General features: G+C 36.7%; 1 protein-coding gene across 2 annotated transcripts in view; it reads right to left on the bottom strand.

Annotated features, from left to right (window-relative positions):
- Window positions 1-21681, bottom strand: part of LOC150101680 (uncharacterized) — a 276464-nt gene extending 254783 nt beyond the window's left edge. For both annotated transcript variants that reach the window (XM_090400506.1, XM_090400507.1), the window contains exon 1: window positions 21478-21681. In XM_090400506.1, coding sequence (XP_090256632.1) covers window positions 21478-21573 — 96 coding nt within the window. In that variant the 5' untranslated portion in view covers window positions 21574-21681. The remainder of the gene's footprint in view (window positions 1-21477) is intronic.
- Window positions 21682-23130: the final 1449 nt, after the last annotated feature.

Genomic DNA, 23130 nt, shown 5'->3' with positions numbered 1-23130 from the left:
CTCAAATTAACTCCAATTATTTTCCCATTCCAGTTTTATATTTTATCTTTTGCATCAGATTATTAGTGTTTATCAACCTTTTGCAACTTGATAAATAATATTATTATCCATCCAGATATCTTGCCAATGCCAACCCAAAAGTTTCACAAAATATATTTATGAGGCTACTATCCTACATGCTGTATCAAATACCAATAAATAAATAAATAAAAATATAATAAATATAATAAAAAAACAAAAATTTACATTTATAAACATGCACTTCAAATGAAAATAAATGAAGAATTTTTAAAAAAATGCATATTTTTAAAATATAACTTTGTAGTAGTAATTCTGATGAATGTTTACCAATAATGAATATAAATATTTCTGTGGTTTAGCAAATCTTCATTAAATTTCCAGTAGAAACATGTGGTCTCAATACCAGAATTTTAATTTAACGAAGTGAAACAGATTTAAATTTGTTTCACTTCGTCTTGAGGAACATGGACGCGACATCTCTTACAGTAGAACACGAGCGAACGTCCTTTCCAGTCATGTCCTCTTCTCGGCAAACTCTAACCTTGAAGAACAGCCACATCAAGTTGACTGGGAACGCACCACTAATTTATATATATGCAAGGATGAATTCGAAAGAAGAATTATCGAATCAAAAGAAATAGTTCTGGACCCTTCACATTTGAACAACAATCTAAGCTACAATTTGCCTGATTCCCATAGCGCAGTGATCCAGTACTGGCGCTCTAAAATTAGCTGTCGCACACATTCAACTCATGCCAATGGTAGCACGCGGTCACCTATTCAAATATGACTGTTACTATTCTGCTTTTTATTAAGCTGGAAAGTCCATGTTTTTTACCTTGTTATTTTTATATCTTATGTTTTTTATTTCTCACCTGAAGAAGTCGGAGCACTGATGAAACTAGTCGTGATGTATTAAAGGTTTTTGTTATACTTTCTCGGGTTCTTAAATTTATTTTTATAAACATAATATATATATATATATATATATATATATATATATATATATATATATATAAGAAATGCAAATATATATATATATAAGTTATATACACACACACATGAAGGAGGTCTGGAAAGTTCTGATAAACACCTAGAACAAAAATGATATTAAAGCAACTGATATAACTGCAAAAAAGAACATACAAGGATATATATAAATATTAGAACATATGTTCCCTTCATAACTCTGCTACTAGTATGTTATTTCCTGTGGTTTATCAGTTGCATTAATATCATTTTGTTCTAAGTGTTTATCAGAACTTTCCATCCCCTCCAGCCATATATAGGGTCTGAATCATGTAATAATTTTTAGCCTGTGTCCCATGACTGCACACAGAAAGATACCATTCTCTATGTGCTTGCACTGTTGTTTATCAATTTTCCATTATTCATTAGTAAACAATGATGATAGTTTAAGCAACAGAAACCAAAATATTTGTATGTGACTTGTACTTTTGATTAGACTTCTTTACTGTGGTGGACATATCTTTCATTATGTTACTTTAATATGGTTAACATAAAGAATTCCCAGAAATTAACTGTCAGAAGAAAAGCATGCTTATCAGGTAAGTATATCAAGATGGAGTGAATAACAATAATAAAAATAGGTGTGGAGGGAAGAAAAAAAAAAAAAAAAAATTCAGCATTATCTATATTTAAAATCCAATGACAGTTATGAATATTGATAATACCTTTTCTTGTTTAGAATCTAGTGTGGATAGTTATTTTTATTTTTTTATGTTGAGCCCATACAGGCCTCCACCCCATATGTGGGAGCAGTATTCAATGGTTAGGTGGATTTGTGATTTATATAAGGTTAATAGCTGTTCAGGGGTGAAGTAACGTCTTGAGCGAAAGAGAAATCCTAGTTTTTTAAGAAGCTGAGGATGCAATGGTTGTTATATGTTTATGCCAGGAAAGCTCTGATGTCAGGATAATTCCAAGAGAAATCTCAGATTGTCTGGAAATTTGGGTATTGTCACAAATAATACTGGGAAAAACTGGTTCTTTTTTATGAGAAATTACAGTACTGGGTTTTATTTGCATTAAACTAGGTTATCTGAACCCCACTGGAGGATGGCTTGGAGGTCTGAATTGAGGGCAGTGGTAGTTGCTGTTCTGTAGGTTAAGGTGAGTTGTATGGAGTAAAGTTTATCAAAAGAAAGGGAGGAGTGCAATGTGCTGTCATCTGCAAAACTGTGTATTGGGTTGGAGGTAAGCTGAAGTTGGTCATTGATACATAGTGGAAGAGGGTTGGTGAGAGGATGAGGAGCCATCGACCACTACACATAGTGAGCATTCAGACAGAAAGCTGGCAATCTAATTACAGAGGTCTTGAGATAGACCAAACGATGGCAGTTTGCTTAGTAAGTCCTTGTGTCAGACCCGGTCAAATGCCATGGAAATATCAAGTCCAACCGCTTGTGATTCACCAAACTTCTCCATGGCATTTGACCAGAGATGGGTGACATATGAGCAGATCTCCTGTTGATCGGCAGCAATGGAATCCATACTGGTGGTAGTTTATTAGACAGGTAGCTTCAAGGTAGTGTAGGAGTTGGGAACTGATATTTTTTTTTTCATTACTTTAGACAGGACTGAGGTGAGTGAGATAGGGCGGTAGTTGGATGGCAGTGACTTGTCACCCTTTTTGGGAATGGGTTGAATATAGGCCAATTTCCAGGCTGTGGGATTAGATACTAGTGGAGTAAGACAGTATATATAAGCAACATGGGACAGGAGACAGTTCTGGAGCATAAACCTTCAGGACAATTGGAGGAATGTCATCAGGGCAAGGAGACTTTTTTTTGTAACTAATTTAGACAGTATTTTTCTGATCTCTTTCTGGCAAAAGGATATGGTGGGCATTGTATTGTTGGGCATCTGGAACGGTTGGAGGACATTTGCCATTGTCGATTATGCGTGCATTGGAAGCAAAGTGTGAGGCCAGGAGATTGGTTTTTTCGGCAAGAGATGATGCAATGGAGCCATCTGGATATGATAGGGTGGGAATAGTGTTGGGCAGATGTTACAGCCGAGTGCTTTGGTGAGAGACCAAAAGGCTCGGCTGCCATTTGGACAGGCTGCTAATTTCCTGCTTTTTGCTCTTTCGAACTCTGTTTTGGAAACATTGATTGTTTTTTTTGCATTTATTTCGGGGTTGGGTATAAGCTCTAAAGGAGGATGGGGGTTCTTGATCTGAGCCGGTGATGGTATCTTTGGTTTTTTATTTGTACTGCCTTGGTGCATCTTTTGGAAAACCAGGATTTAGTTAGGGAATGGAAGATCAGAGTATTGTGAGGAATGTATGATTCCATGCCAGTGAGGATTACTTTGGTTATGAGTTCAGCACATGTGTTTGGGTTGGAAGGTCAGAAGCAATAGTCTAACCACAAGAATGACACATAGAAGTTGCAGAGGCTGCTGCACTTGGCACTGTTATAATGCCAAACTACTCTTGTATGGGAGTGGCTGTGTAAGCATTGTTGCATGGGGGAAGAGATGAACACTAGGTTGTGGTCAGAATTGCCTAGCAGGCCCTCTACATCCACTGTATTTGGATGGGTCATTAGTCAGGAAGAGGTCTAGGGTATTTGGAGATTGGTTTGGGTTATCAGGTATTCTGGTTGGCATCTGAACGAGTTATGTAAGGTCATTAGTGATAGCAAATGTTTCAGCATCTCTGCCTGCAAGATCTGTACAGCTGGAGGAAGAAAGCCAGTTGGTATTGTGGACATTACAATCTCCTAAGAGGATGATTTCACTGTTGGGAAAGTGTAACTGGAGAAAGTCAATCTTTAGGGAGAGGAAATTAAAGAGCTCAGAGTGGTTGGTTGCATTTGGGGAACGGTAGAGACAGCATATGAATTAGACTGAGTTGGTTAGGGATATTTTCATCCAGAGAAGATCAAAGTTGGGTGATTCTAGGTTAGGTGCTCTCTGGAAAGGTATGTCGGAGCAGATGTATGCACAGATGCCACCCTTGGGTCGAAAGGAGTTAAAGAGTGTATAGTTTGGAAGGTTCAGATGAATAGTGCTGAAGGGAGGTGAGATCTAAGTTTCTGCCAGAAAGAGTAGTTGGGGTTTGGTAGACTGTAGGTGGCAGTGGACACTATTAAGGTTGGAGTTTAATCCATGGATGTTAGTAAAGTGGATTTGTAGGGGTTTTGTGAGTCATATGTTTGACCGCAGGGGTCCTGCATGTTTCCGATGCAGGCTCTGCATAGGAAAGTTAAATAGATAGGAAAGTAACAAATAACGTTTGAACTCTAGTACAACATTCCCATGATATTAATGCGTTACTGGTTTTTAATGTTTCATAATATATTTAGGCTGCAACATACTGCAAGTAATCACAAACACATACTATCTGTTGCATATAAATTTCATACAACATACATCTATACTGTATAAATTAGAACCAAACTCAGAAATGGACATACAAGATATGTTAAAAAAAGACCAAACTTTTTCTATAAAGATTTATTGCTAATTTTTACAGCATTTTAAGCACTAAGCACTGTCTCCCTTTACTGGCAATATACCATTTCCATTTCTTCCATTGTTGGAATGCTTCCTGGAACGCACTTTCTGTGATGGCACACACAGTTCTTTTATCGCATTTTCCTGAATCTCCTCTATGGTTTGAAAATGACATCCTTTCAAAGTGGTTTTAAGTTTGGGAAATAGGAACAAATCTATGGGACTAAGTCAGGAGAATAGGGTGGATGGGACACAACAGATGTCTGAGTTTTGCCATATAACGTGGATGCAGAGTGATGATTGAGCCGGTTCAATATCCAAGTCTGGTTTTCCCACAATTTGGGCTTCTTCGGGCTTCTTCCTGTACACAGTATCCCTCAAACGTGCTAAAACTTCCTGGTAAAACTCTTTGTTTACCATCTGACCACATCGTAAGAATTCATAATGGACAATGCCTTTCCAATCAAAAAACACAACCATCACCTTGATCTTTGACCGACTCATCCATCGATGCTTAAACAACTCATAGCACTGTGTTTGGCTTATACAGTCCTTCCTGTATGCGTGGTTAAGCAATTGAAATGTCTCTGTAAAATTTTTACCAAGTTTGCAGCAAAATTTCACACACACACACGTGTTGTTCTTCAAGCTCTTTCATTGTCACTTTGTCACTAATGAAGTGAGCATGTGCACAAGCTGTTCTGATGAACAGCTTGTGCACATGCTCACTTCAGGGGATGTAACTTGACAACTAATGCTTATAGCAGAGCAGGGCAAATGGCACTTTGCTGTCAAAACCTGCCACAGCATGCTCTCTGTGCCAGATGGCACTATTTAAAAAGTTGGGTCTTTTTTTTTTTTTTTGAACATTCCTCAAAAATAAAATAAAAAAATGGCCCATTCGATCGCTATAAAAACACACTGATGCATTTAAAAACTTTACAATGCTAAATGACCTGATCTTGGTTGGTACAAGACATATACATTAGTATATGTCTTATACCTACCACGCCCATGAAGCTTTGATTAAAGCCCATAACAAACTAATTCTGGGTTTCCAGATTTTTATTATTTTAATTTAATTTAATATTTTTTTTTAATTAAATTTCTGGTAACTTCATGCTCAAACGTTTGATCTAGTTTATTGATGAAATCATCTACATTTACAAACAACAATAACAGAGTATAATGGAAATGCCTTTAAGTGGCAAATAATTTTTATTATTCAATGTGACATTGCCTCTATTAACAGGCTTATAGTTGCTTGAGAAAGTACTGTTTACAGACATTCTAACTCAGTCTGTTGATTAAGATGTCATGCAACTCCTGCACAGATGATAAAAGCGAATCACCTCCTTCTTCACTTGGTGCATTCCTTCTGTTACCTTTCTTCTGCCAGAAAGACATCAGAAGAATCCTGAACAGCCTGAATACCAAAAAAAGGCTTCTGATTCCAATGGAATCCCACCAGCTGTGCTCTTGAATTAACATCTGTTATCATCTATGCACTTTATTATGCACAATTAGCATCTACCCTACAGCATGGAAGCATGTCCATATATAACCAATTAAAAAAAAAAAAAAAGTGCTTATAAGCATCTACCATGAAACTATCAACCTATCACTCTGCTATCCAAAATAATAGAGGTCATCAATAGCCAATTTCTTCGCCAGCTGGAGAACTGTCGACTAATCAGCAACACCCATATGGATTTCACCAATTTCACCAGATCTTCTGGTCTATGTCACTCAACTCCTCTGAACATCTTTGAAAGGTTCGAAGAAATTTGTGCTATTGTACTTAATGTTACCAAGGCATTTGATAGCATCTCACATTGAGGGCTTCTTAGCAACTGCCATTTTATGGTCTACCTTCTGTTTTTTGTAACGAGATTACTAGTTAGTTGTTCAATGTAATAGTGGAAGGTGTTTTCTCTCTTCAGATTTTCAGGACTTTAGGATTTCAGGAATTTCCAATTTCTCATATATATATATAAATGACCTACTCTCACTGACCTCAGCTTTATTCACAGTTCTGCTGATGACAGCATTCTCTACTCTTCCTACTCATATAACAAAGATTTGCAATGCTCACTCCTCCTACATATGGCACTTATTCATGGTAGAGAGGAATTCCCAGTGATGGTACTGGCCCTTTTTTGTTCTTCCTGCATTCTTTTCTCCACTTCTCCTGAGTATTTTTTATTCTTCCACACCACCATTACTGGGATCCAATACCCTGCTGCTGTGTTTGCTGAGCAGTGTGAACTGTGGACATCCAAAAATGGAAACCTTGATAGTCTTGCACTACTTTGGTCTCTGCTTCAAGACAGGCAGTCCTGGATCTCGGGTAGCCCTGGAATTCCACTCCCAAATAGTCATTGCTTGCTGATCAGTGAGAATCCATGTGTGGGGCTCAGTGGTAAGTCGGGAGCTCTGCTGCCGAACAAAAAAAAAAAAAAAAAAAAAAAAAAAAAAAAAAAAAAACCCTTAAGCATGAATTCTTCACCCTAAAATGTGTCAGGGGTCCTAAGAAGGCCCCAACCAAATGCTGATAACATAGATACATCATTTGATAACAAATGTAAGAAACAAAACGTGATATTAGTATGAATGTACCAGTTTTTCTCGTCATCCATACAACAGGTGAAAAACCAATGGGAAAATGTAACCCTTCTTTATTCAAAAAGGATTTAGAAGGAGGGTAAGGTTCTCCCAAAACAGTTAAGAAACTACATTCTAGTGAGCTTAAAGGTCAGGGAGTGACAGGTATGAAGTGCATCCTGCCACTGCTTGACCTTTATGCTCTGAACATATCTCCTCATCAGGAGCATAAGGAGATCCCATTCTGATGTCACTCCTCTACAAGATTTGACTGTTTTATGAGGTGTTACTGTGATTGGATTCAACCCATTGATAGTCCTCTTAGTAATTTTTCAGAATGTTGTTGAGATGATGCTTCCACAAGATCACTAGATTAGAAATATGGACATGGCCAAACTACCTGTTGTGGCTTTACCACCTGTACCCATGTAGTAAAGAGCATGATAACAAATCTTGCTTCGCAAAGAAAGCTAAATGTGTGAAATCTCAGGGAGATCATCCAGCTTACTCCCGTGCATGTTAAAAGTGAAAAGATGAAAACAGAACCAAATATCAAATCAGGATGCAAAAGGAAGTTAGCCACCACCACCATCAAACCTGTCCTGAGATCCTATAGTCCTGGAATTTCACTCCCAAGTAGTCATTGATTGCTGATCAGTGAGCATCCCCATATGGCTCAGTGGTGGGTCGGGAGCTCTGCTCCTGAACCGAAAAAAATCCTCAAGCATGAATTCTTCACCCTGAAATGTGAGAAGGTGGCAGTTAAGAAAATGTCAACAGCATCTGAAATACGTATGTCTATTCCACCATACCTGAACTTTATGATTGTGAGTGCTTCTCTGTTGAAAACATCACTCCAGAAACAACACCAAAAAATGGTTCCATTCAATGAGAGATATCACTCAAAGATAAATATCTTTAAGTGATATCTTAAAGATATTTATACCATCAGATGCACTCACAGAAAAAAATGGATACTTTGGTATCTACCAAAAGTAAAGCTTAGCAAATGATCCTGATGTCAGATGATATACCGAATATTTTTCCAGAGGAAGAGATGGACAGTAACTGCCCACATATAAGTCTACAAGGAAAAAACAATAGAAATTTTTTTGCAATGGAACTATCGTGGGTTTTGCCAGAATGTCGATATAAAGATTTTGCTGCAGAAACACAAGCCTTTCTTATACAAATTAAGTGGATATTGAATCCAACATTATGATATGGCCAAGATAATATGCTTCCCACTCGGACTTGGTAGAGTTGTCTAGATAGAAAGTTTTTAAATAAAAACAGGTGTCTCCTCAGACCAAGATTAATGAGGTCTTTGAATACACCATATTTCCATGCTGTGTCATAAGCTTTTTTCATGTTGAAGAAGACTGAAACAAGATATAGCAGTAGGTCCTGAGGACATCTATTATGAGATAAAACATCTTCCATCAACTTCTATGGATCTCCTTCCCTTACTATACAACAGAATAGAGGAAAAGTTTCCAGATTCTTGGTATAAGTCAATTGTCACTGCCATCCCTAAACCCAGAAAGGATCTAACAAGCAAACAATTATTATCCTATTGCTCTCACTAGCAGTCTTTGTAAGAGCTTGGGGAAAATAATAAATGCAAAGCTTCTCTGGTACTTAGAAAGCACCAAACTTCTTTCTAATACATAATTGGGCTTTTGCAGACACCAATCAATATTAGACCATTTGGTCCATTTAGAAACATGAGATGCTTTGCTGAAATAAAAATATCTAGTTTCTGTCTTCTTCAACATGAAAAAAGCTTATGACAGCATGGAAATATGGTGTATTTAAAGACCTCATTAATCCTGGTCTGAGGAGACACCTGTTTTTATTTAAAAACTTTCTATCCAGACGAGTCTTCCAAGTCTGAGTGGGAAGCATATTATCTTGGCCATATCATCAAGAAAAGGTTGTTCCTCAAGGCTCTGTATTAAGTGTGACACTCTTTGCTTAATTCAATCACTGAACACAGTATGCAAAGCTCTTTATGTTGACTTCATAATTTACTGTCACTTCTGTAATATGAGGGTAAATGAAACACAACTTTAACAAGAAATCAATCAAGTCTCTTCAAGGGCCTTAGTAATGGGTTCAGGTTTTACAAAAAAAAAAAAAAAAAAACTATATGTACACTTCTTCTGCAAAAATGTATCCTACACCCAGATCCTGACTTATTACAGTAGCACCAAAGGCCAAGTTCTTGGGACTCATTTTTGACAGAAAGCTTATTGCACATTCATCAACTTAGGAAAAAGTGCAAAAAAGCATTGAATATTCTTCGCACTATATCCTCTACAGAATGGGGTATGATCAACAGTAGACGTGGCAGTAATGCAGTAACATACACTTATGTTAAAAGCTTATTATGGATCCCACGTCTACAATTTTGCAAGGGAGAGCATGCTCCAATGGCTCCAATATCTTATCCATCATCAGTGTACGGACAGCTACTGGTGCTTTTCACCCATTGCACATTCAAAGTTGTTGAAACAACTGAGCCTGCTCTATCACTTAGACAAAAAGAGTTTGTCTTTTAACTATGCGCTAAAAATAAAAATTCTTTTAGAGCATCCTATGTGGACTAGTATCTTCTCTCTGCATTGGGAAGCTCAACACACATCACACTGCCAGCATGTTAAAGAGATTATACCGGCTATTGGTATGAATGTTGCCAACATGTGTCACATGGCACCTTCTTCCAGGAGGTTGACTACTATGAGCTTCCACCATGTATGGTTTCGTGCATCTCTTTTACATTCTTCATAAGATAAAAAGGTCCAGTCCTTAATATTTTCCATCCAATCTGTTCTTTGTCTTCCTCTTCTTCTTTTTACTTGTATCATTCCATCTATAAGTGTTTGTTGTAGGGATTCACACCTTAGTATGTGACCAAGGTAAGTATTTTCCTTTTCTTAATGGTTTTTAACAGAGTCCTACTTCTCCAATCATCTCTAAATTAGATTTTTGGCAGTCCATGGGACTTTAAAGATTCCTCTGAGGATCCACATTTCAAAGGCTTTTAGTTTATTTTCACAATATTTTGATATTGTCTAAGTTTCTGCTCTGTATAGCAGTGTTGACCATATGTAGCATTTGGACAGCCTAATTCTTGTTTTTGTGTGAATTTCCCTTGAGGTCAGGATGTTTTTCATGCTAATAAAAGGTTGATCTAGCAATTTCTATCCTTCTTAATATTTCCTTATCACACTTTCCATTCTCTGCAATTAATTGGCCCAAATATATATAACTCTCTACTTGATCTAAGGTATTTCCCTCTGATCTTAATATTTACATCGGATATTTTCCCTTGTTACCAGCTGGTTTCATTTTTTTTTGAAGTTGAAATTAAGTCCATATTTTTCAGCGTAGGCTTTGAAGATCTTTTTTATTTTCAGCCAGCAGTACTGTATTGTCTGCATATTTTAAGTTGTTTATATTTCTGCCTCCTATAAATTGTTCTAACTGCTGGAAGATATTTTCAGTATAGCGATTAAACAATATAGGCAGGTTTGCACTCCATCCTGCAACCTCTCACTGTGCTCATTAAGAAAGTCCCATACCCCACCAACGATCAACATGCAATTATTTCGAGCACACAGTGCTGTACACTGTGATTTTCTTCTCATCTATACTGATGGTTCAAGATCTGAGACCTCTTGGCTGTGCTACTGCATTTCTTGACATTACTATATCCCACCAATGATCTACATGCAATTATTTCAAGCACACAGTGCTGTACACTGTGATTTTCTTCTCATCTATACTGATGGTTAAAGATCTGAGACCTCTGTTGGCTGTGCTACTGCATTTCTTGACATTACTATATCCCACCAAATCCCACATGATTGCAGTAACTGTACAGCAGAGTTGAATGCAATCCAACTTGCACATTAGCATATAAAAGAAATATGCTACCAAAGTGTGTCATTTATACAGACTCGCTGATTTCTTTAGAGGCCATCTCGTCTCCTGTGTATAATCCACATCCGGTGCTTTTTGAGGTTTTACAGCTGTTGTACAAAATGACCCTGGATTTTGATGTTTATGCTGGATTCCCAGCTACATCAGAATTGAGAGAAATGAGATTGCATACTGCAGCTGTTAGATCAGCTTATACTTTTTCCATGTACTCTTTGACAATCTCATATACAGAATTCAGACAGCTTATAAGATCAAAGCTAATTATCCAATGGCATGTATGCATATAAAAGAAAAATGCTACCAAAAGTGTGTAATTTATACACTCACTGAGTTCTTTACAGGCCATCTGTTTTCTGTGTATAATGTAGTCTAATATGGTTGTGCTTTATAATACATCTCATGTTGCATCTGTTGTCGCACAAAATAATCTGAGCCGCATTCAGAGGGTCCTGTTCGAGAAGTATATTATGGTCTCCAACAAAGGTCGGTGATATTGTGAATGAGAAACACAGAAGGTATAGGATTAATCTTAGAAGGGTATTTTTCATAGGCATATGGTATGTCTGGGGTCTACAGATGGATACTCTTGAGATTGTCTGTAAAGAGATGATGGATAGGTATAAAACTGGCATCCTGGGAATTACAGAGATCAGATGGAATGGAGAGGGTCACTTCAAAAGACCGGAGGGTAGCTGTGATACTGAAGACAGTTCAGGCAAGAAGCCTTCTTGGTTATAACCCTATTAATGATAGGATGCTTTCTATTAGATTTAAGGCTCATCCCACCAATGTATCAATTGTGGAAGTTTAAGTACCCCCCCCCCCAACACACACACAAACACATGGATAGGACTGATGAAGAGAGCGAGGAATTCTATGAAAACTTACAGACTTTTTTGGACTGCCTACCAAGGAGAGACATACTTTACATCTTAGGGAACTTAAATGCAAAAGTGGGAAAGAGTATGGGAGTTAGGCTGGAGTGTGGCATGTTTGGTCTGAGTGAATGTAACACCTGTGGTGAAAGACTGTTGTAATTTGCTCATGCTAACAAATTAGTTATTATCAATACCTGCTTCCACAAACATCCATGACAGACCCATACTTGGATATCTAACACTGATAGGTCAACGCACCAGATTGATTACATCCTGGCTCTCCAGCAGTGATAAACAAGCATCTCTGATGTGCATATTTGTCCTGGAGCAGATTGTTGTGCACACCATCAGCTAGTAAGAGCCAAAGTAAGACTAAGACTCCAAATCCTTCCAAGCATATCCCACTAGACTGGAAGTTAGAGTAATTCCTAGTGGATTCACAGAAGAAACATCAACTCAGTTGGATGTTTTTTTTTTTGGAGACTAATGAGGAGAACCCACCAGAAATGCTTTGAGAAGGAGTCAAGATAATACAGGATACAACCAAGAAGTTTCTCGGCCCAATAAGAAGACCAAGAGACACATGGATATCAGATTCAACATGGGAATTAATCAAAAGGTCGTTGGAAAAACAGAGACAACACAAGGGACTGAAAAATATAAGAGGCTACACAGAGAAGTCAGAAGAGCCATCAAGCAGGACAAGGAAAAGTTTTATACTAATAAATGTGAAAAGACAGAGTTCCAGATGAGGAGGCACAATTATAAAAGAATGTTTTATTTAGTCCATGACCTAAAGTACAAGTTTAAGACCAAATTTAATGTCATCAAAGACAAGAATGGGGCGTTGTCAACAGAAGAATTGGAAATCAAAAACAGATGGAAAGACTACTGTAAGGAACTGTACAACAGAGTGGATAAAGAAAATTTGGAGCAGTCCTCTCACAAGGAAAATTCCAATTTGGAACCTCCTTCACTTAGGCATGAAGTTGAAAGAGTAGTTAAGCAGCTTAACAGCAATAAGGCCTCAGATGAGGATGGAATCCCAACAGAGTTAATTAAGGCCACAAGTGATGGAGGGATAAACGTTTCATAGATTGATTATAAGTATATCGGAGACAGAATCGTGGCCTAGAGACTGGAAGAAGCCGGTTTTCATACCACTACATATGAAGAAATGCAAGAACTATAGAACTATTAGTTTAATATTTCATGCAAGCAAGATTTTATTAAAGATTATGCTAAATAAGATTGAGGCCAAAGTTGTGGCAGAGATGCCCAGGAACAAGCAGGTTTTAGGAAAGGTAAGGGCACCAGAGATCAGATTCTTTGCCTTAGACAGATCACAGAAAATATAAAGAATTTAGACTCCCTCTGGTAATCAGTTTCTTAGACTACTCTAAAGCTTTTGATTGTGTTCAGCATGTGAAACTGTGGGAAGTAATGAAATGAATATGTTTTCCTCAACACACTATCAGGTTGATAGTCAAACTGGTATGGGGAATAAGAAGCCATAGTAAGAACAGATGTTGGCTTCAGGTTGAAAAGGGAGTTAGGATGGTTATTTGCTTTCTCCTCACTTGTTTAGTACATATGCTGAGGACATCATTGAGACATTGGATGAGCTCAAGACAGGAATTAGAATAGGTGGTAGATTGATCAGTAATTTAGGTATGCTGATGATACCGTATTCCTCTGTAATGACAAGGAAGAACTAAAACAAATTCTTAATAAAGTTAACAAGATCAGTAATAACAGAACAGAGAAGCTCTTGACAAACAAGTGTAACTTAATGGAGAAAGAATTGAGAAAGTCAGCAAGTTTGAATACCTAGGATCCATTATTAATGTGAAGAATTGTTGTTCGGAAAGCATCAAAAGAAGATTAGGAATGGCTAAAACAACAGTCAGAGACTTGTCTAAAATCTGGATCTATCTCCATGGGAACAAAGTTGAGGATTTTGGATGCAGCTGTTTTTCCAACAGCGACTTATGATGTGAGACTTGAAACCTAAAGAAGTCAGATAAGAAAAGGATAGCTGCTTTTGAGATGTGGTGTTACAAAAAAGCTGTTGAGTTTGGTGTTCCTTAAGGAAATTGAGAGAAGAAAGATATTTTGGACTCATTGAAAGGAGGACTTCTCAGAACAGTAAAGTTTCTGGAAAAAGAGGAAAGGGCAGACCATCAATGAGATTGATGGATGGTGTGTGTAGAGTGACTGTTCTTCAGAGAGTTGAAGCCTCCAGAAAAGCATATAACAGGACTACATGGTGAGGACTGGCATGATACATCACTGAGCATTGGAGTGACCAAACAGCATCTGTGGATGCCAATGAACAGATGACGATGTAGTCTTCATAGCAGGAAGAACTGTTAACAAACTGCATAAGATTAAGCCTGAAATTAAGAGCTAGGAGCCTAATTAATATAGAAACAGGAGAGGAGGTTGGTCTTGAAGGCTTTGCATAGGTCACTGACATCTTACACATTTCTATTTACCGTGGGCTAATGGCCCACCTATGTGCGAAAAATGTAACAGACATCTCATCATTTGTCAGATTCCAGCATTCACACAAGTGAGGAATGAAATTTTTACTTATCTGGCCAAGTCATATACACTCAGTCAGATGTTATCAGACTTGGACAGTCTGATAACATCAGACTGTCCAAGTTGCATGATGCTCTTAACTTTTTACAAAGAATTAATTTACATAAACACATTTGATTATAAATTCTATTTATATCTAGATACTGCACTGCTTAACTTACTTTTTTGTAAGTAACATATTTACTAATTTATCTCTTTATGACTATTTATTAATACCCTTGTGTACTGCTATAATGTTAGATGTGGAGCAATATGACCTCTGCTGTCCTTGTGCTAATAAAGTAGAAATCAATTAATACAATGTTCAAATCCATAAACATTGATCTCTACACTATCTTTCACTAGGGAGCAACCTAGTTACCTTCAAAGCTTTGAAACACAAGTTTGTCTATTTTCTTGGGGGGAAGAAAAAAAAAACCTCTGTTCTTCTGCATTTACCTTTGATAATGCTAAACTTAATGACTGAAATCAGGTCTCTATTCTTGAAGTGACTCTTACTCCTGGCCTTTCTTGACATAATCACATCACCTCTATAGCATCTTCAGCTTCCAAAAAAGTTGGCATCCTTTTTCACACAAGATGTTACTTCTCTTCAGACAAAAGAGAAGTAATATCTTATGTTTACTTGCTAATGCTGTACAAATCTCAAATCTATCCAACCTTGGAATACTGTTCTCATATTTCATGGTGATGCAACTAAGACTTTTAAAATTCTTGTTACTATTCAGAAGACAGTGATTTTGTTGATTAATAATCCTCTCTCTCTCACAGGCTCGTTTTCTGTGGGAGAAAACCCACATTTATGCCCCTCTGCCATTTCTGCTAAATCCACAAAAACACAAGCAACAGCTGCCCAGCATCCTTTTTCAGTTCAACTACTAACTCATACCTATTACTTCCAGCAGTTTTTATTCCATCTATCTCAGTTCTGTGGAACAGTCTTCTCCATGAAGACATTTCCAAGGACTACAACCTCCAACTCTTCATTTAAGAAGAATATCAATAGATTACTCTGCTCCTAATCCCAGTCCACACACAACATCTATTTACTATAGGTCTTGTGGTCTCATGTGTGTGGAAGTGAGATATGTAAAGATCTCTACATCTGCAAATGGTGTTTTCTGGCATTTGCACAGATAGTGATATCAATTATTTTAATTAAAAACATGCCATTCCATCCTAGTTATGCAGGATTTCTTTAGGTGTAAACACGCAAACTAGTAGATAAACAATAAAGACTAACAACCACTACATAGTTATATAAGAGACTGATGCTTTTTTAAAAATATTTGTAATTGTGTGTTGCACTGTTTGGCTCACTATGTGTTTACGTATTCATGTACAAGTGTTTGGCTAACGATGGCTAGGATGTATTCCAATAAGTTGATACTTAGGTTTATGTTTATATGTTTTGGATCAAATGCCATTTTGGAATCCAAGGACTCCCAAATTTTTCTCTCAGTTACATCATAGCAACAGTGTAATCATAACAAATGATATCTTATTGGTGAAGCATCTTGTGGGTCAACTGAAGGGAGTAAATGTGATGACAAAGCTGAAGTCTCACTCCTTCAGTGTTCAAAATATCAGATGTATTCTTCAATGCATTGCTCAATGGATTTTCTGTCTATCCATAGTAAGATGACCAAATAGACACCAAGATATTTAAGAGGACTATATCGAATTGTAAATTGGAATAGTGATCTCATTTTGATAAGGGGGGGGTGATACTGTTTTGATTTTATGTTCTGTAAGTAGTTTTGCCAGTTTTATAGAATGAGAGCTAATATATGGAAGAATGATGAAGCCTCTGTTTTCCTTATCATTAGAAAATTATCTAATCTTGGGTCGGTTAAGTAGTCATTATAGCCATTTTGAAAAAAAAAAAAAAAGTGTTTTTTAAATGTTGAAGTTCTTTAGCTAGTTCATCCTTGTACTCTCTTCAGCTGAGACACTTTGGCAATGAGGCATCAATGTTATGGGATAAATCTCAAATATTAGACTACTGCTATGGCGTAAGCGAGAGAAAAATTTAAGAATCATCAGAAATGGCATTGGATCCAAAGCATCTAAATATAAAATCAATATAGCAATCTTCAGCCAAATGAGTGTTTGCAAATGCATAAACATGCACAATGTGCAGAACAATACAACACACAATTAGAAATATTTTTTAAAGATGCATCAGTCTCTTGTATAACTACACAGCAGTTATCACATTTCTTACTCTTTATTGGTTGTCTACCAGTTTGTGTGTTTAGACCTGAAGACATCCTATGTAATTAGGATGAAATGTTTTTAATTAAAATAATTGTTATCTTATTTCGGTTTTCTGCCTTATAAACTATTACTTGAAAAGAATTCTAAAAAGGGAGGAATTCTAAAAAAGAAAAGTCATGTGAAAAACTTTATTACTGTAGAGTTTTTGCCTTAGCAACATAAGCATTATCAGTACAAGATCACAGAATGGCAATTAAACAATACGACAATTCTAAAAAAGCACCCTCTGAGTAGCTAATGTAGGATAACTAAATAAGCTCAATAATTTCCTAACTTATTAAAACACACAAAATAAAGTTAGGAAAGATTAGCAGATTTAAAAACAACTTTATTTTATTATTTTTATGGCTAGTTAGCCTATTTTTGTTTAGGAGTGCCCCATTTTATAATATCATTGCTTTTTACTCAAATTTTAGGAGAATACTGATGTTTTATATAGACAAATATATGAAGAATACATAGGAGGAATAATTCGGAAATACCTTTGTAGTATGTAGCTGGCTGCCTTCTTATTTAGCCTACAAAGGTATGTTCGAATTATTCTTCTATGTATTCTTCATATATCTGTCTATATAAAACATCAGTAATGTCCTAAAGTTTGAGAAAAAGCCAATGACATTATAAAAAGGGCACTCCTAAACAAAAATAGACTAAATAGCCATAAAAATAATATTTACTTAGAAGAGTAATATGGGAATCTTCCCAGAAATAATACTTATAATAACTTTATTTTGTTTATGTGTATATCAGTAGCGTCACGTGCCCATTTCGGTTGGAGTATGCTGGTTGTGTGGCTTATGCAACCCATGCATAAAAAATTCACATCAATTTGACATATGATTGCATACATTGCATTAATTATAACTAAATCTGCATAGAGTGGAGGACAATGTGTTTGTTTTAAGATATATTAGAAAACAATAATTAAGGAAAATAAAATATTTGGTTGGTATATTTGAATTACTCAAAGGTGTAAATATATAATAGTCAATTTGGAAGAGGAGGAAGAGACTTACCTCCTTCAACTACAATCATACAATCCACAAAAACTCTGGCAGGGGAAATTCAGTGGATTGCCAACAGTTTCTGATTGCAAAAAAGTTATAAATTATTTATGGAAAATTATATATTAAAAACTTGTCTATATCAGTGCCCTAAACACATCAGTTCCCACTTCATGCACACAAAACAGAGAAAACTCAGAAAACAAAAACAGCAACTCATGACAAATATCAATGTTCAATTGGATTGGTTGACACAATAACAGCCACTGTTTTCTGGGTACTACTGTCTCAGCACACATTGCCTCACCTTCAGGGGGGAATGCTAAGATTTGACCTGCTGCACCACTGCACAACATGCTCACTAATATATATGTGTACATTTAATTTAATATATCGACTCTATACTATAAAATGATAAGCTGAAATTGGAAACGGATGTGACGTCGGCTTGAAACGGATGTAGGCTGTAACGTTTTTTGTAATATTTTTATGTAACGTTTTTGCCAAGTTATTTGAAATGTTTTGAAACTCGGGGGCTTGAAACTCAGGGGCTACCCTGAGTGTCGAGTCTTCAAAATTCGAGTCATCGGAATTCAAGGAGAACGGGCCTACCAGACCAGAACACGGGAGGTTGGGCGCAGTAGGCGTCAGGGAGCGAAGCCCCCTAGTGTGTGTGTGTGTGTGTGTAGGCAGTCCCCTGGGTTACAGATGAGATACATTCCTGAGAACATCTTTAGGTTGGATTTGTGTGCAACTCGGATCACTGATGAACAGTGCATATATGGTAATGATAACAACAATACTATAATGGTTCATATATGCAATGCAGTGTAATAATAATACCACCACTGTACTATAATAATAAGTTACAGAAACTATTGTACTCTTTCTTTTAATTCAAACAAACAGAACATAAACAGAAAGTAGGCTAACAATAATCGGAAAATGATGATAGAGATGGTACTGGAGAGGATGGAGTGGGTGCTGGAGAATTACTATTTGAATATCAAGATCAGATTCCGGGACCAGAGAGGATGAACCTGGTGTGGAGAATCAGGATTCGATCCTGTTGCTGGAGAGGGTGATCTTACCACTGAAGTCGGATCTTTGAAAAAGGTATCTAGGGTTGTTTGCACAGCCTTTTTCTTTTTTTCATCATAGATAGCCTTGTAGCAGCTGATAGTCTCACTAACTGCACGGTAAACCTTTGTAAATCACTCAATGTTAGGATCTTGCTCCTCATACTTAGCAAATCCTGCTTCAATGAGACGAAAGGCTTCAGCTAATTCTTTTGTCGTAAACATTCTTGGCTCTGGATCTTCTGATTCTTCATATTTCTATCAGCTGCTTCTCTATCCCCATAAGGTATTCATTGGTTAATTCTTGTGAATGGGACTCTAGTAAGTCAATGGCATCATTTTCATTGATGTCCAATTGCAGTGAATTGCCACTATCCACCATAGCTTTTTTGGCTTCGCGATGTCTTCTGTGATGTCCTGAAAATCATCACAGAATTGAGGGCACAGTTCCTGAGGAAACTAATTCCCAAATTATTAATTTAATTATTAAATTATTAATTATCCTTATGGGGAGCCTTAGGAGCCCATTCGTAAGTATGGAATACTGTAAGTTGGGTCGTCCATAACCCAGAGACCACCTGTATATATAGACTGTTTAGCTACTTTCATTATCATATTTTCTGCTTAAATTTAAGAAGAAAAAATTTTATGTTACTCTAGCAGTTCTGTGATAGTTTTTCTCAACTGGGGGCCTATTCACCTTAATGTGTTAATTAATGCTCTGGGAGATGATTAACCAATCCTATGTCTCAGTTATTGTATTATTACATGAGACATACATGGAGTCTTATAACGCTTAGCAAAAAACTATTCCACACTATCTAATTCCACCCAACTACTGTGTATTTTTTGGCCAGTTTATATGGTTTGTAAGATGATACATCCTGTCACTTCTGTATGGGACTAACTCAAATTCAACTGAAAAGACTTTATAACAGTTTTTCAAGTTCTAGACAGGATTTGAATCCCAGATCTTTCCAAACAAAGGGCATCACTGTTATTAAATTGACTATAGAGGTGTTCCTCTCATATAGAAATAGCATTTGAAAAGGTCAAATGCTATTTCTATGGTCAAAAGTCATTTTTAGTTATGTTGCAGTGTGAAAGCATCATAAAGATGGTGTTATCTCTCTCAAAAGGAAAGCGATATAGTAACTACCATACATAAAAGTACATACCACACATTTCTTATTTGCAGTGACTCTTTTTCTAAGATGTTCCCATCCCTCAGTTGTGAATTTTGGAACAGCATATTTTCTTCACCCATAGTATATCACTAATCACAGTGACAATTCTTTAGAAGTGATTATTAATTCCACATAACATCTAGCAATGACCTACACCTGCCTCCTGAGCAATCTTTTAAATGAATCGGGTGAAATTCATGAGTTGATCATAAATAATAATCTCCATTAAAGGATTAACAAATCTCACTTCATTATATCAGATGACAACATCAAGTACTATAAATATCTACTATTGGTTAGCCTAATACCTTAAAGATTAAAAGGCTGGATGTGGTCTTGCTCATAAAAAATTAACAAGGTAAGCAATTAAAATAAATGCCTCCATAGTGCAACTGGAAGAATGATGGGACATTGTGTCCTTCAACTGGAAAAGATCCTAAGTTCAATCCTTGTTGTAATGAGAGGAATCTTTATATGGACATTTTTAGTTGGTGAATTAGCCGATCTTATACAGAGGTGGCAAGGTTTTTCCTATTGAAACTCTAGTTTTTCATCCTGCATATATGTAAATTGGCGATATACACAAAATATAATATGAGCTTGTGGTACATGGCACTGCAAATAGATGGTGGCATGGTATTGTGTGCAAATCGAGAATTAAGCAGTGCTGACAAGGATTGTGTGGAGAAGAGTGCCCTCCTGTGATGAGTCCATGGACTCTTTGGAGTATCACATAATAATAATAAATGCTTACATTTTATTTGCTTGGTATAATATATAATTACATTGAAAGTTCATAATGTTTCATTACAAAAATAACTAAATATTTTTTTAAAAAAATCACATACAGTTTAAAAATTTACTTCCTTCGATTCCTCTGCAAAATACATTTATAAATATAAATATGTGCTAAAATATTTCGTCGTACTGGTATAGCCTTCAGTGAGCCGTTTTTTCACTGCTATTAAGGTTTGATCTAGTTGTTCTCGCAATTAGTTTTAACTTCAGTACTGTAGTATTCGAAAATATTCATAAGTAAAAATACGCAATCCATTATTCCAAGAAACTGCTAAGGCCTATACGGATTAAATATATATTGGTTGTTTGTTTTTTTTATAATTATCATCATTATTTTAACGTGTAATATCTGATTATAGATTTAGGAGTTCATTTATTTATTTTTTCCCTACACAGAAAGCTCCTTCCGATTAAGTGTTTCCATAAGGAAGGCACTCGTCACATGTACAGCAGAAAAACACCAAACATCCTTTCTACACTTCTCAATACAGAAGACAATAATGCCACTTGTAGAAACAATTATACTCGTTAGTCCTAATCAAAAGACGGTGCGTTTACTAAGACTATGATGCAAAAGAACACTTACACCAAGAAAAGGACCTCGTCCAATCACTGTTTTGCCGGTTTGAATTTCAACCGTCTTCTGACCGTCGTCTAATGGTTTTAAAGTCACTTTTACCATAATGTTAATATATAGAGTTCCTGTTATCACACGAAGGAAGACATTTCTTTTCTCTTAACAGTTCTTAAGAAAAACGTAAACTGAACACGTTAGGCCTACTACTCAGAGATCTTCCATCCATTAGCAACGTAAACAAAAACGTCATAGAGCAGATAACTGCCGCCTAACAGATACGTGCGTAACTGCAATAAAAAATAATGGGTGTATATGTATATATGTATATATACATATATATGTTACCGGCAAAGTGTGAAAAGCAGGCATTCTATAGAATGCGTGGCGTTTTTAGGCAAAGTATGAAATATCTGTTTTCTTTTTATTTTTTTACATACTTTCCCTAGGCATTGTATAGAATGACAAATGCTGTTTCGGAAAAGTATGAAAAAGGCTTTTATTGAAAAGATGCATTTTATTGAAAAAAGGTAACAATTACAAAATTACAAAATTACAGAATTTGAACAATTACAAATTACAAAAAACAGAAAAAGACCAGTGCTGAACTACTTGTTGCTACAAGGTAGACTGGAATGGCATTTTGAATTGCAATTAACTGCCTTTTTCATACAAAAGCACTTCAAATTTCGGCACTTGGTCTTGCAAGTACACCTCATGAATTCCTGGCCGCTACCAGTGGACTGAGCGGAAGCGGCCGACCGGAGAGCTATTTCATGATCAGGCACGTCTCCAACTCTCAGTAAGTCCTTGTGACATAAAGTGAATTGTGATCTGGCATAGAATTGGTTTAAAATTCCTTCAGCAGTTCCAAGTCGGTAAAAACCATCGTCTGTCACATTCACAACAACTGCCAGCAGATTGCGCGAGTCTCCCCGTCCCTTGTCGACGTTTGGGATAGGAACTCGCACAGTGGCCCCCAAAGCTGCAGGAGAAAATTTTTTGTCGGAACCCATTTTGATTTTTTCGGTCTGTATTTCCAGATTCAATTTAGATCGAATTTTACCTTCAACAGCATTCTCAATATTGAAGCAAAAGAGTACACATAATATTAACATCATCACCTTCTATTTTCTCACTTCCATCGTCTTTACTCTCATGTCCACAGGTAGCATGAACATTTCGGTGACAGTTTCTGCAAGTATGGGCACCACTGGTTACCTTCAAACAAACGCAGCAGGTAGCAGAACCGAAAGCCTCTTCAGTAGGCATGTATCCATCACCACTTTCCTTTCTACCATCGTGGACTACAGTCTCGTCTCTGTTTGTGCAATAGATTCTTTCTCTTGGACAGGGGGGATCTGTTTCTTCTTGTATTGTTTGGATGTTTTCCGTCATTTTTTCCAGTTGCTCCTCAGTCTCTATGTCTTGTAAAACATCTTGGGGTAAGGAAGACGTTGTGAGACCCACTTTAGCTTTGCAGCCAAAGAGCGCTTCATATGGTGTTCTATTAATCCCAGAACGAAATGCCCAGTTCTTCATAAGTTCCACGAAACGTAGTCCCTCACTCCATCGGTTAGTTTTTTCATCTTGCATCCACGTACACAGAATATTTTCAATGTCCTGATTAGCTCTTTCGATATTTCCTTGGCTTTGTGAGTGGCC

The sequence above is a fragment of the Typopeltis vanoorti genome, chromosome 11 (assembly GCF_054136105.1).
Source record: "Typopeltis vanoorti isolate ZY-2024b chromosome 11, IOZ_Tvanoo_1.0, whole genome shotgun sequence".
Classification (NCBI taxonomy): domain Eukaryota; kingdom Metazoa; phylum Arthropoda; class Arachnida; order Uropygi; family Thelyphonidae; genus Typopeltis; species Typopeltis vanoorti.
Note: the sequence above shows the minus strand (reverse complement) of the source record. Positions and strands in the feature narration are given on the sequence as shown.